The 14514-nt window shown below is 39.1% G+C and overlaps 1 protein-coding gene across 6 annotated transcripts in view; it reads left to right on the top strand.

Annotated features, from left to right (window-relative positions):
- afdna (afadin, adherens junction formation factor a) overlaps positions 1-14514 on the top strand; it is a 230143-nt gene that overhangs the window by 63191 nt on the left and 152438 nt on the right. For all 6 annotated transcript variants that reach the window (XM_073051631.1, XM_073051634.1, XM_073051633.1 and 3 more), the window contains exons 3-6: positions 4499-4614; positions 8976-9133; positions 10997-11163; positions 12708-12865. In XM_073051631.1, the coding sequence (XP_072907732.1) occupies positions 4499-4614; positions 8976-9133; positions 10997-11163; positions 12708-12865 (599 nt within the window). The remainder of the gene's footprint in view (positions 1-4498; positions 4615-8975; positions 9134-10996; positions 11164-12707; positions 12866-14514) is intronic.

The following is a 14514-nucleotide window of genomic DNA, read 5'->3' as shown; positions in this document are numbered from 1 at the left end:
TATGACCAGCCTCTTGAAGTACTTCATGATGGTAGATGTAAGAGCCACTGCACGGTAGTTATTAAGGTATGTTATTTTGTGTTTCTTGGGTATAAGGATAATGGTGGTGACACCTGATGTAGATTGTGGGGATTGCTTCAAGCATCTTCGCTTTGTCTGTGCAGCAATTGGATCTGCTGCTGGACACCCATTTCATTTTCACTTCTCATTACCACACTGCCATGTCTGTCCACAGCCGCCTCTACTGCCACAGTGAAACCACACAAAGGTTGGAGAAGCAGCACCTTGTATTCTGTCTTGGTAGCCTCTAACCTGGCTGCATGAACTTTGATTTCTGGTAATTACTCCTCTTTTCTCCTCACCCCCCTCCCCATTGCCCTTTGTTTTCCCTCATTTTGGTGACCTTCTCACCCTCTCTCCCCTCCCTTTTCTTCATGTCCTGCCATCACCTCCCTTTGGTTCCCCGTTTGTTTACTTGATAGTCTACTGTCCTGTCCTCTCAGATTCCTCCTTCAGCCCTTTCAGCCCTTTACCTCTTCTACCTATCTCCTAGTTTCTCACATCATTCCGTTTCGTTCTGGATTCGCCTATCATCTGTCAGTTTATGCTCCTCCCCCTCCTCACTTTTTCAATCTGGCTCTGTCTCCTTCTTTTCCTGTCCCGGTGAAGGGTCTCAGCCTGAAACATCTGCTGTCCACTTCCCTCCATAGAAGGTGTCTGATCTGCAGAGTTCCTCCAGCGTTTTGTATGTGTACCTTGCACCTTACTGTCACCCAGCACTGCACTTTTCCTGTAGCGGTATTTCTTTATTCTGCATTCTGTTGTTGTTTTCCCTGATGCTGCCTCAATGCATTTTGTAATGAAATAATTTGTATGGATGGTTTTTGCACTGTACCTCGGTACATGCGTGATTGATTGGTTATCCGACAATGACAGTTAGATTTATAATTCTGTTGTGTTCGTAGGTGGCTGCTTAATCCAAGTTGTTTGAAATGTGTTATTTGCATTGGGGATGTACCAAGACAAGTCCCCAATGTGCCAAATATGTTGACATTCTTTATTTTTTAGCCCAGAATCTTGAAAATTTTAATAGATCTCTAGAGTGCACAACTATTTCATGTCCAGAGGACACCATTAAGAGACCACTGATGCAGCAAAGTGAAGGAGCCTCAGGACCATTAGTGCAAACAAAACTTCAAAATCAACAGATATTTAAATTTTAATTTTTTAATTTTTTAAATTTGCAACCAAAGCTCAAAGTACATTTATTATCAGAGTATGTATACTCTATACAACCTTGGGGTTGTCTCCTTACAGACAGCTGCAAAACAAAGAAACCCAATAGAACCCATTTGAGAAAAGACTGTCAAACATCCAAGGTGCAGAAAAATATATATGTGCAAACAATAAAAGTAAGCAAATAACATTCTTCACGAAAGTGAGTCTACAGCCATGAAGCCAGTCACAGCTGACCCAGGAGCCCGTTAGTTGCGGGCCACAGCCTCGGTTCAGAGCAAAGATGAATAAACCCAGCGGAGTGAACTGACGCCCTGGCCTTTCCAATTTGGCCTGCTGCTTAAATCGACCATACCTTGCTGTTCAGCTTGGGCCCTGCCATCCATAGTCTACATTTCCAATCCAGCATGGTATTTAAATCAGCCAAACAGCGGGTTGTTGCTTGCTGTCAGCCCAGGTTGCTGCTTCAACTCTGCTTTTCCTCGGTTCTGCTGCTTTGATCATGCCTCTCAGTCTGCTCCAGCACTGACCAAATATTGGCTCACTACCACTCTAGGGTATGGGCCCATGTTCTGCTGCCTTGATTCGGCCTGAACACTCCACGCTGCAGCAGACTGCACCTTCGAGACTTCAGTTTACTTGCAAAAATGCCAGGTCATACACACACAAGTGGTTCAAAAGTTCAACTCCAACAGGCTATTGATAGCTGTGTTCGTTTCCTGAAAAAGTGCATGATAAAGTAGTTATAGCAAGTCGTCAATGTGCTTCACCAGCTTTGTGATATGTTTATTTGGGAATTGAAAAAATAAAAGCATGCAGCACTCATTGTCAAATACAGCTAAGTCATGCAAGATTAAAGTCTTTTATCCACCTTGTATAATGAGCATGAAGTACATTTTTATGGCACAGGAACAGTATGGCCATTTTTGTGAATTGGCTAGTGCTGTGCAAATGGAATGAGCTGCCAGATGAAATGGTTGAGGCAGGTACAATATCATTTAAGGAGGACTGGATAGGTACATGGAGGGCAGGGCTTAGAGTGATATGGGCTGAACGAACACAGTTGGAACTACGAGTGAATCTGCAGATGCTGGAAATAAATAAAAACACAAAATGCTGGCAGAACTCAGCAGGCCAGACAGCACCTATGGGAGGAGGTAGTGACAACATTTCAGGCCGAAGCCCTTCATCCATCGTCACTACCTCCTCCCATAGATGCTGTCTAGCCTGCTGAGTTCTGCCAGCATTTTGTGTTTTTACAGTTGGAACTAGCTGGATGGGCAGATTGGGCTGAAAGGTTTTTATTAGTGCTGTATTGCTCCAGAACTGTTAAAGTGGAAACATGTGGCTTATTGCTACCAACTTAAGGGCACGTAGGAGTGGGAAATGGTCTTGCATTTGGTATGTTTTGTCAGTTTTAATGATTTTTTTATAACACAATTTAAGATCTTATCTGGGGCTATATAGATTTGATTGAAAGAAGAGATGACTGGTCATTTTCTGTAGTAATCTGAATATAACTAATATATTCTGCACTGGTAATTTGTTTACCTTTGAAGGCTAATAATAGCTTTGGAGTGTGCCCAGAACTGAATGTAGTTCACTGCATTAAATTTGGATGCTAACCCCAACACAAAACATTGGTCTTAAAATTTCCCCTTGCCTCTTTATGATTGATAACAAATGGAGTTTATTGGTAGCTGCAGTCTGAAAGTATCCATAAATTTTGGGAAGCTTGTGCATTTTAACAAGATCCCTGCTGCTAATTTTGTGTCATACTAAGGTAGGTTTACCACATTTCAATCATTTTGTCAGTAAAAATATGATTGTAAATAATTTGCTATGTCAGGGTTGTGAATGCATTGCTAAGTGTGTATTATATATCACATCCATTGTTAACTAAATGGTGAATTATTGCTAAAATTCATTGGGCAAATATCAATTAGTGTTGCCTTCTAGCACTAGTTTAATTGGTGAAAGAAAATGGTAGTGAGGCTTGGGATGGGGGTAGATAATTTGGGGGGAAATGTAAAAAAAAAAAGAAGTTTCATGTTATACTAATGACACTTCGTAATGAGCCATACTTCGTATTTGTATGGATTAGGGAAGTAAATTCTGAGCAAGTGTTCATTTTGAAGATGTATATGTCAAAGTGTAATATTTCTACAATGCCACGTTCTTATTGACAATCGAACTACATTATTAGTCCATTACTACCGCAGGTGGAATTTGTAGCTTTCGTACTTTATAGTGTTAACTTCAGAACTGTTTTCATTTTGGATATTCCAGTATAGCTGTTGAAGCAAACTGCTCCAAAGCAAAACTAGAGCAATGTACAAGTTTCCCCGCAATCCGAAGGTAGAGCGTTCCTATGAAACCGTTTGTAATCCGAAATGTCGTAAAGCGAAGAAGCAACTGCCATTAATTTATATGGGAAAATTTTTTGAGTGTTCCCAGACCCAAAAAAATAACCTACCAAATCAAAGCAAATAACACATAAAACCTAAAATAACACTAACATATAGTAAAAGCAGGAATGATATAATAAATTTACACCCTATATAAAGTAGAAATATTGTAGGTACGGTGTAGTTTCACTTATCAAACTCAGGAAGGCAGCGAACCAAAATCGATTTGGAGAAAAAAAATCGGCAAGTACACGCATGTGGAAACAACTGCCCGCACAAGGCTTCACAGTCATTGTAGTCTTTCTCGGGGTAAACACACGTATAACGTGGGCATCTTTTTTTCGTAAAAGTGAAAATCCTCTTTGGTTAGCGAAAACAGGTACTAATGTAAGTCTTTCGTAACAGCGAGTTGTCGTAAATCGAACATTTGAAAAGCGGGGGCCACCTGTATTTTCTTCTACATCTAATTATTGCAGTCAATTTCAAAAATAGTTTTAGCAGATTGGCATTTAACCTCATTATTTAGTAGCTAAAATATGTTACTAATAACTCGGAAATCTGTTTCTTCTTTGTGGCATTTAGTTTCACCTTGTTTCACCTGTTGTTTTCTTGGAATTTCAGGGTGAAATGCTAAAATAAAAGCAGAATGGATGGAGAAACATTTTTTAGCTTGATCTCAGTAGTTATGATAAAAGCTTATTGACCTATTCCTGTTTACCTATCTTATGGTTTCTTTAATATATTAGACCTTCATAGATTATAACCGCATTGATATCAAAATTAAATAATGAATAATTGTTTAATTTAAAGTAGTCTGTCACATGGAATTAATTTGTGTGAATGTTATTTTTTAGAGGAGCGTAAGCTTGACAAGGAAGAGAAGCCTCTGGTTGTACAATTAAACTGGAACAAGGATGATAGAGAGGGAAGATTTGTTTTGAAGAATGAAAATGCCTTCCTTCCACCAAAGGTAAGAGCTTTCATAGAAATATGGGTATTTCAGAATGTTTTACATGTTTACTATATTTACTGAATTGTAGCCCTTCAAAGACTCATGATCAATAAGCTGCATAGTGTAATGAATGATAGAAAACCTTACTGATTCTATCATTGATATATTTTCTTAGCCTGCACCATAAGGTTGATCTCTCTGCTGCTACATTCTTGAGAGGAACAGTGCATTAGAGTTGAAAGTTGATATTTAGTCCTTGTTAACTAATAAATAATTCTCAGCATCCTATATCAAGCTTCACTAGAAATGTTTTCTCAAGTGAGCTATGGTAAGTGCTTATTCCTGTGCAGCTGGATTGCAGTGTATGTGACCATATTCCCTTTTTCAGATGACACATCTGCATTTTTATTTCCCTAAGATGAGGTTGAACAGTGGGACTGTTCAGAAATACTAAATTGCAAGCACAAGAGATCCTACTTATACTGGAAATCCAGAACAGCATGCACAAAATGTAGGAGGCATTCAGCAGGTCAGGCTGCATCTGTGGAAATGAATAAGCAGTGGATGTTTAGGGCTGACACCCTTCTTTTATGACCGGAAAGAAAGGGGGAAGATGTGAGAAAAAAGAGGGAGGGAGGGGCAAAGAACAAGCTAGGTTGGTGGGGGGGGGGGGGGGTGGAAATGAAGTCAGGTGTAATTCTAAATTACAGCCAGAGAAGGGAGGAGATATTCCCTTTAATGCTTTAGGAATATGGCATTTTGAGAAATATGCTGTCAAACTTTAAGGCAAACCAAGTTTGCCCTTTTTGCATCCAAAGTGGATGAACTCACACTTGTTGCCACAATTTTTTTGTCGTGCTTTAAATTTTGTTTTAAAGCTGTATTTTCCTTGATCCATGTATTACACATTTTTCTCAGATACTGCTATTCTGGAGAACAAAAGGTTGGCAAGAGCTGGCAAGCGAAAGATAGATACAGGTGAGGAAGGGTGGTAAGCAGGTCAAGGAGAGAGAGTGACACAGGCTGGCCTGAGAGCTGTGGAGGCGACTAAGGGCTGTAAATGGGATCTGTTGGGAAAGGAAGGTAGAGTATGAACAGCCATTGTAGGAGTTGGACAGAATTAGTGGTCAGGCTTTGGCATGAACAGGTAGAGGCTCTAAGCAAGTTTCTAGTAAGCTTTTTTTTCCTTTGTCTATTTGTCTATTAGTAGCTAGAGTAGTCAGAATGGATCCAGGGTTAGTGGTATGTTCATCGTGTAAAATGTGGAAACTCTGGGAGACCTCCAGTCTCCCTGATAACTACACTTGCATGAAGTGCAGCAAGCTGTAGATTCTTAGAGATTGTGTTAAGAGCTACAGAGAGGTTATCAGAGTTACAGGAAGCAGGTACCTGGTAGACTGTCAGGAGAGGAAAGGGAATAGAAAATGTAGAGTACCCATGTGGCCGTTCCCCTCAATAATGGAAACCACTTTTGGATACTGCTGGAAGGGATGGCCTAACGGAAGGAAGCCTCAGCAACTGGGTCTCTGGCACTGAGTATGGCTCTGTTCAGAAAGGCAGTGGGGAGAAGTGGTGTGCAGTAGTGATAGGGGATTCCTTGGTTAGAGGAACAGGCTGGAGATTCAGTGAATGTGAAAGAGACACCTGGATGATATGTTGTTTCCCAGGTGCCAAAGTCGGGGATGTCTCAGATCGGGTCCACAGCATTCTAAAAGGGGAGTGAGCAACCAGAAGTTATAATGCATATGGGTATCAACAACATGGATTGGAAAAGGGAGGAGGTCCTGAAGAGAGAATATAGAGAGTTAGATAGAAAGCTAAAAAGCAAGACCTCCAAAATTGTAATCTTTGGATTGCTGCCTCTGCCATGTGCCAATAAGGGAAAGAAGATAATTATTGTTGGCAGAATTTCAGATGATAATGAGGTGTGCAGGAGTGGGATAGATCAGCTGTTTGAGTAGTGCCACAGCAACAAGCTCGTGCACACCAAAACTCATCGAGGAATCAGAGTGGAAAGGATGAGCAGTTTCAAGTTCCTTCATGTCAACATCCCTAGAGGATCTATCCTGGGCCCAACATATTGAAACAATTACAAAGAAGGCACAACAGTGCCTATATTCCTTTAGGAGTTTGAGAAGAATTGGTATGTCACCAAAGACTCTCGCAAATTTCTACAGATGTACCAGGATAGCATTCTAACTAGTCACATCACCATTTGGTATGGAGGGGCCACCATAGGATTAGAAAAAGCTGCAGAAAGCTAGCTCCATTATGGGCACTTGCCTCCCAGCATCCAGGACACCTCCAAAAGGTGATGCCTCAGAAATCTTTTTAGAGCAGCTTGTGGTTGAGCTCACTAGAAGAAAGGCAATTTTGGATTGGGTGTTGTATAATGAACCAGATTTGATTAGGGAGCTTAAAGTAAAGGAACCCTTGAGATTCACCCTGATGTGTGAGAGGGAGAAGCTAAAGTCAGATGTATTAATATTACTGTGGAGCAAAAATAACTACAGTGGCATGAGAGAGGAGCTGGCCAAAGTTGATTGGAAGGGGATAACAGCAGGGATTGCAACAATATAAGAACCTATGGTATTACAAGAAAAGATGTGGAGAGTTTTATTGACTGCCAGGGGGCAAAGAATGAGAATAAAGGAAGTTGTTATGATTGGCTGCCTGTGAATAATGGTGTTCCATAAGGGTTAGTGTTGGGACCACTTCGTCGCATTATATATCAGTGATTTGGGTGAAGGAAGTAATGACTTTGTGGCCATGTTTGCAGATGATACAAAAACTTTCAGGGGAAGATAATGTTGAAGCAGGGACTCTGCTGAAGGACCTAGACAGATTGAGAGAATGGGTGAAGAAGTGACAGATGGAATATTGTATAGGAAAGAGACATATACTACTTTTTAAGCAGGGAGAATATTCAAAAATCAGAGGTGCAAAGGGACTTGGAAGTCTTCATACTGCTCACCAGAGTCCTCTGTCCTGGGCCGAAGGTTGATCGGCCCTCTGGCTCCTGCTTCCGCCTCACGACTTCATATGTCTTCTGGGTGATGATCCTTCCTCTCCCAGGGATGAGGTGTTTGGAGCTTCTGTTGGCTTTTTTTTTGTAGCTCTGGGTTTTTATGGGAAGTGATTGCTAGCCCCATGCCCAACCTTCCTCCTTTCGCAGCTGGTACAGAGATTGTCCATGACAGAGCAGAGTCCTTGTAGAAGATTCCCTAAATGTTAACTTATGGTTGGAGTCGGTGGTAAGGAAGGTAAATTCATTTCGGTAGGACTAAAATATAAAAGCAAAGCATGTGATGCTAAAGCTTCTATAGGCTTTGGTCAGTCCATACTTGGAGTATTGTGAGCAATTTTGAGCCCCTTAGAAATTTTTTTTTAAAAAAGTGACACAGACAGATGGTCCTTCTTACAAATGAATTAAAATCTGCAGAATTGAAAAGATCCTCATCAAAATGAGGTAAAGTATTTACTTTTTTTTGAAACTAGCTTATCAATTTTGGTAAGAAAATGTGAAATTAAAATAATTTTGAACTTGGGTTGAACTTTGCTTTTTTTATCTTGTCAGTTCATTATTTTGCTTTTGTTCAAGTGATTTGACACTGTTTTGGGTAGTTTCAACTTATTCTTGGTGGCTATTGTGGATTTTGACTCAATTGATATTCTTATTGAGCAAGAGCTGTTGAATTATGAATCATTTTCTGACATTGGACAGTTTTGTTGCTTTGTTCTGGATACCAGGTAACAATATCTATTATGCTGTATGGAAATAGAATTGGTCTATGATTTAAATTTCTTAGAGATTTATTTGAGATTTTAAGTTACTACTTTATAATGTTCCTAAAGAAATATTAAGCATTAAAAATGCACTATGGCTTTTGTTGCAATATGCCGTTTGCATTTCTTGTAACTGCTGTTTATATATGACCTATGTTGTGATGCTGTGACGAGTTAAGTTTTTCCAGCAAGTACTTGAGCATCTGATAGTAAGCTCAACTTTTAAGTTTTGTATTTGAACTAAAATTCCAAATGACTTTCTAAGCTTTAAGGTCAGTACTTACTAAAACTTATGATAGTCCAGTCTATTTTAACTGATATTAGACGTTCAGCTTAATCAGACTGAGAGAGCTTGTTGAAGGAACATTTTTGCATGTCACTCATGCATAAAAAGAGGAGCTGCAATTGATGAATTTGCAGAACTTTTTGCTTGACTCAAAATGGCTATAAATAGGAACTTGCAAATAGATGAGTGGTTTCTGAATAAATTATTGAACAAGTGACTAGTTTAATTAATTTTTCTTTGTGATGGTAGTGTTGAAGACTATGTGCACCATCAGAACTAAGTGATGTTCTGTTATCTTGATTTGCAGAAGTCTCAGAGTAATGGTCCAGAAAAAGAGAAAGAAGGTGTAATCCAGAACTTTAAAAGAACACTATCAAAGAAAGAGAAGAGGGAGAAAAAGAAGCGAGAAAAGGAAGCACTAATGCAAACTACAGATGATGAGAGACCTATCCCCAGTGGTGATGGGTAAGCAGAAACAAGTTGTTATACTTCACAATCTTCCTTCGCATATAGTTCCTCCAATATTCAGTTGAGCTTTATTGTATTCCAAAGTGGTGGTAGTCCAACTTAACACTAGAAAACTCTATCTTGTTACATTCTCTGAAGAAAATTTGAATACAATTTAAAATTCAAGCTGTGTATTTTATTGGGCTTTGAAGAGTACTTCTAAAATATACATGGAAATAGAAAAAATGTTAACATGATTTTAGAAGAGTTATGATTCAGAGCCATGTCACTTTATTAAATGCATATTTCCTTTTGATGTACAAAAAGTATGTTGACCTCTCTCACTGGCTCTCAGAGCAGCCCCATCAGTCCTATTCCTCCACTCCCATGTAAGTATTATCCCTCACATGCCTATCAACCTCAACCTTATTCTTCTGCCATTCACCAGATAGGACCTAGCCACTGAAAGGAGAGCTAATCCAATGTGGATAATTGCCACCTTTGCATTCTATTCTCAACCATTTAGTAGAATAATGGAAGGTCTCCTTAACAGGTGCATGGGGTTAAATGGTTATTCTTGCCCCAAATTAATGTCAGTATGCTAACAAACAGCACTTGGCAAAACCTTCACCTCAACTAGATTTTATTTGCCATAGTTAGATTATGCAGGTTCCCCCCGCTATCTGAAGATAGAGCGTTCCTGTGAAATTGTTTGTAAGCCGAAATGTCGTAAAGCAAAGAAGCAATTACCATTAATTTATATGGGAAAATTTTTTGAGCGTTCCCAGACCCAAAAAATAACCTACCAAATCATACCAAAAAACACACAAAACCTTAAATAACACAAACATATTGTAAAAGCAGGAATGATATGATAAATATACAGCCTATATAAAGTAGAAATATTGTATGTATGGTGTAGTTTCACTTATCAGAATCGGGAGACAGTGAGCCAAAATCGATTGTTTGCAACTGCTCACACAAGGCTTCACGGTCATGGTAGTCTTCCTCTGGGTAAATACACATATAAAGCGGGCGTCTTTTTTTCAGGTACTAATGTAGGTCTTTTGTAACAGTGAGCTGTCCTAAAGCAAACATTCAAAAAATGAGGGCCACCTGTACTGAATTGGTGAATTTTAACTAAGAGTTAAGAATGACAACCTATGATGTTGATGCTGAAGTTGTTAAAATGGGATATGGAAGCCAAGAAAAATTGGAAAAAAATCCTACAGATGCTGGAAATCTAAATTAAAAACACTGAATGGCAAAAATGCTTAGTGAAGAACAAAGTTGATGATACAGGTTGACACCCCTTGCCAGGACCCTACTGATGAAGAGTCTTTGACCTTTTTTTAAACAAAAGAAAAATAAATAAATTGAGCTTGGTCAGAATGATAGGAAAACCTCTTTCTGTCTGGATTTTTTTTTTTACAGCATTAAGAAATTGTTCTTGTGTTGGCCAGTGATCTGAAGAACCATGTTGAGGTTTCTCAGGGCAGCATTCAAGACTGAGTTCCCTGAAAAATCATCCCCAAAAATCTCAGTCCAGAATAGGAAAGTGAGATAAAAATATAAATAACAGCACAGGTCATAAAAATCCCTCAATGTGCTTATTGACAATAAACGAGATTTTTGTTCTTCAACCCAATCAAACCGATGTGCAACTTGACCAAGAAAAAAACCTTAATGTTTCTTATCAGAATAGCTGTTCACAAATCACAAATTTACCTGTAGTAAAAATGGTCATAAGTTTGTTCTCAGGAGAATTTCTGAATTTATATTTTTGGGTTTATTAAAAGATACTAAAATTTTGCATGTTTTCTATGGGATAGTTATTTTCTTCAATGTAACATTTTAGTGGTTAATATCTTTCTACCACAGTGAGAACTCAAGTTCACATATTGCAGCAGAAGTATACAAAGACATGCCAGAGACTAGCTTCACTCGTACAATATCTAACCCTGAAGTAGTTATGAAAAGAAGACGCCAGCAAAAGCTAGAACAGAGAATGCAAGAATTCCGTAGTGGTGATGGACGGCCTGACTCAGGTATTGACATCTGCTGTTGGCATATCATTTTCAATGTTCAAACAAAATCAGATATTGAAGTAAAGGAAATTTTGGTAGTTGTGTTGGTATCAAGAACATGGCAAGCGATTGTTGTCCATTTAGGACATGTAGGATGAGCGTTGTGGAAAAGAATTTTGCACCACAAAAAGCACTGGAGGAACTCAGCTGGTCAAGCAACAATTGACAGTTTGAAGATCTTTCATCTGGACCAGTTTAAGCCATGGACTGATGGGAGTGAGGGGGTGGTGAGTTTAAGGAGGTATTGTAGATTACAGCGAATAAGGACATTGAAACCTGATTTGTATGCCTTGGTTTAAACATGGAAGAAAATCTTTGGTTGCTGGTATCCTTCAGTAACATTGTGGTCCAAGAAGTTTGAATGGGAGATTAAGATGAGTGGAAAATGAGGATAAATCAAATGAGCATTGGAAAAACCTGGTGCTAAGAATACAAATGAAAATTTCAGCAGTCAATATTAGATTTTTTAAAAATGGAGTTTGTGGAATTTGGAAACTACTTGTGGTAAACTAGTAACTGGATGTATGGGACTGCAATGAATTGCCCCAAGTCATTTCTTAGAATTAGTAGGTGGTGGTACATGGTGGCCTGAAGTGGAAAGTTTTAGCTTTTTGAATGTTTGGCTAGAACAAGTTGTGCTATGCCAGCAATAGAGGTTAGATTGCAGTGGAGAAGTCAGTGCATGTTTTTTTTTAAAAAAAGCTATTGATTGTTCATGGATATCGCAAACAAGGGTAGAATGTACATGTGAGTGGGTATATCCTGAGAAGAGAAAATGGGACTGGGACAGGAAATGATTCTGAAAGGGCGAGTGATTGTGACGGGCAAGATTTTTATTATTTCTGATTTCAACTGGAGAGTTAATAGGAAAGGTGGATTGGTGTGTAGCTGAAATGGGCAGAGGGAGCATTGTGGGGAGAGATTGAAGACTCGGCTTGTTTTCCCTGGAGAGATATAGGCTGAGGAATGACCTGAGAGAGCCATTGACAGGGTAGTTAATTTTTTAAAAAAAAATGAGGGCATTGTTTTACAAGGGAGGTTTAAAGGAGCTGTTGGGATAAGTGTTTTTATAGTGTGATTGATATCTGGAATGTACTGTAGAGGAGGTGAAAATTAATGCGCTTAGAGATGTATTTAGACAGACACTTAAATAGGCAAGAAACAAAAGTATTGCTCGATGTTTTGGGCTGAGATCCTTCATCAGCTCCTGATGAATGGTCTCGGCTTGAAACATCGCTCTTGACCATGGATATTCCTTCAGTGTTTTGTATGTGTTGCTCTGGATTTCCAACATCTGCAGAATCTCTTGTGTTTAATGTCATTTACCCAGATTAGGACAATATCTTAATGTAGATTGGGGGGGGGGGGGGTAAGGTTGGCATGGATGTAGTGGGCTGAATGATCCTTTACAGTACTATACAACTCCATGACTGTATTACAAAAATTCCTGGTCCAGTTCTAATTGAACATTTATAAACATGAATTTGTATTTGTTTTTGATGTAGGTGGCACTCTTAGAATTTATGCAGATAGCTTAAAGCCGAATATCCCCTACAAGACCATCTTGCTGTCAACAACTGATACATCAGACTTTGCCGTTGGAGAAGCCCTTGAGAAATATGGGCTGGAAAAGGAAAACCCGAAAGAATATTGTATAGCTCGGGTATGTACATGTATATACCAGCTTAGAACACATTTTCATTGAAGAATATCCTGGCAATTAATTTTTTGATTCAGTAAATAAAAATGTTAGTCACTACAATTGCAAAAAGGCTCAACCCCAGATAAGTGGCAGATGGAGTTCAACCCAGATATGTGTGAGGTGGTTCATTTTGGTAGGTCAAATATGATGGCAGAGTATAGTATTAATGGTAAGACTCCTGGCAGTGTGGAGGATCAGAGGGAAATTGGGGTCAGAGTCCATAGAACACTCAAAGCTGCTGCGCAGGTTGACCATGTGGTTAAGAAGGCATACAGTGCAATGGCCTTCATCAACCGTGGGATTGAGTTCAAGAGCCAAGAGGTAATATTACAGCTGTATAGAACTCTGGTCAGACCCCACTTGGAATACTGTGCTCAGGTCTGACCACCTCACTACAGGAAGGATGTGGAAACTATAGAAAGGGTGCAGAGGATTTTACAAGGATGTTGCTTGGATTGTAGAGCATGCCTTATGAGAATAGGTTGAGTGAACTTGGCTTTTTCTCCTTGGAGCGACGGAGGTTAAGAGGTGACCTGATGGAGCTATATAAGATGATGAGAGGCAAAGATCGTGTGGATAGTCAGACTTTTCCCCAGGGCTGAAATGGTTAACACGAAAGGGTACAGTTTTAAGGTGGTTGGAAGTAGGTACAGAGGGGATGTCAGGGGTAAGTTTTTTTTTATGCAGAGTGTGGTGAGTGCGTGGAATGGGCTGCTGGTGACTGTGGTGGAGGTGGATACAATAGGGTCTTTTAAGAGGTTCCTGGTAGGTATGTGGAAAAATAGAGGGCTATGGGTAACCCTAGGTAATTTCTAAAGTGAGTACATGTTCGGCACAGCATTGTGGGCTGAAGGGCCTGTATTGTGTGTAGGGTTTCTATGTTAAGTTTTCATTATAGTTAATTCTTGACATCAAGGATTTTAATTTATAGGTGATAAAAATCCTTTAGGAGTAATTTTCAATTAATTTATCAAATGCTTTTAAGAGTCTGATATTAGTCTAATTCCATTCTGTCCTTAATTGGGAGCTAGTATTTACTTTTGTACTGTTCTCCATTTCTGATTTGAATGATTGCCAAAGTTCATCTTGGAAATTGTATTTTTGATCCTTAAAATGTCAGATGCTACCCATTATCACTTGATGCATTGATTTTCAGCAGGCACATGATATAACATATGATCTTTTTACAAATCGTTTTAGCATCTCTGCTGTTTGAAGTGCACACATTTACAGCCAGCAGTAAAGCAGACCGTTGTTTAATATCTTTTGAAGTAATGTAAAACAAAAAGCAATTTGGGTGTCCCCCGCTATCTGAAGGTAGAGCGTTCCTATGAAACCATTTGTAAGCCGAAATGTCATAAAGCGAAGAAACAATTACCATTAATTTATATGGGAAAAATTTTTGAGCGTTCCCAGACCTAAAAAGTAACCTACCAAATCATACCAAATAACACGAACATTTAGTAAAAGCAGGAATGATATGATAAATATACAGCCTATATAAAGTAGAAATATTGTATGTATGGTGTAGTTTCACTTATCAGAATGGGGAAGACAGCGAGCCAAAATCAATTTGAAGAAAAAAATTGGCACGTACACGCCCACGCACG

The sequence above is a fragment of the Hemitrygon akajei genome, chromosome 7, assembly GCF_048418815.1.
Source record: "Hemitrygon akajei chromosome 7, sHemAka1.3, whole genome shotgun sequence".
In the NCBI taxonomy this organism is placed as follows: domain Eukaryota; kingdom Metazoa; phylum Chordata; class Chondrichthyes; order Myliobatiformes; family Dasyatidae; genus Hemitrygon; species Hemitrygon akajei.
Note: the sequence above shows the minus strand (reverse complement) of the source record. Positions and strands in the feature narration are given on the sequence as shown.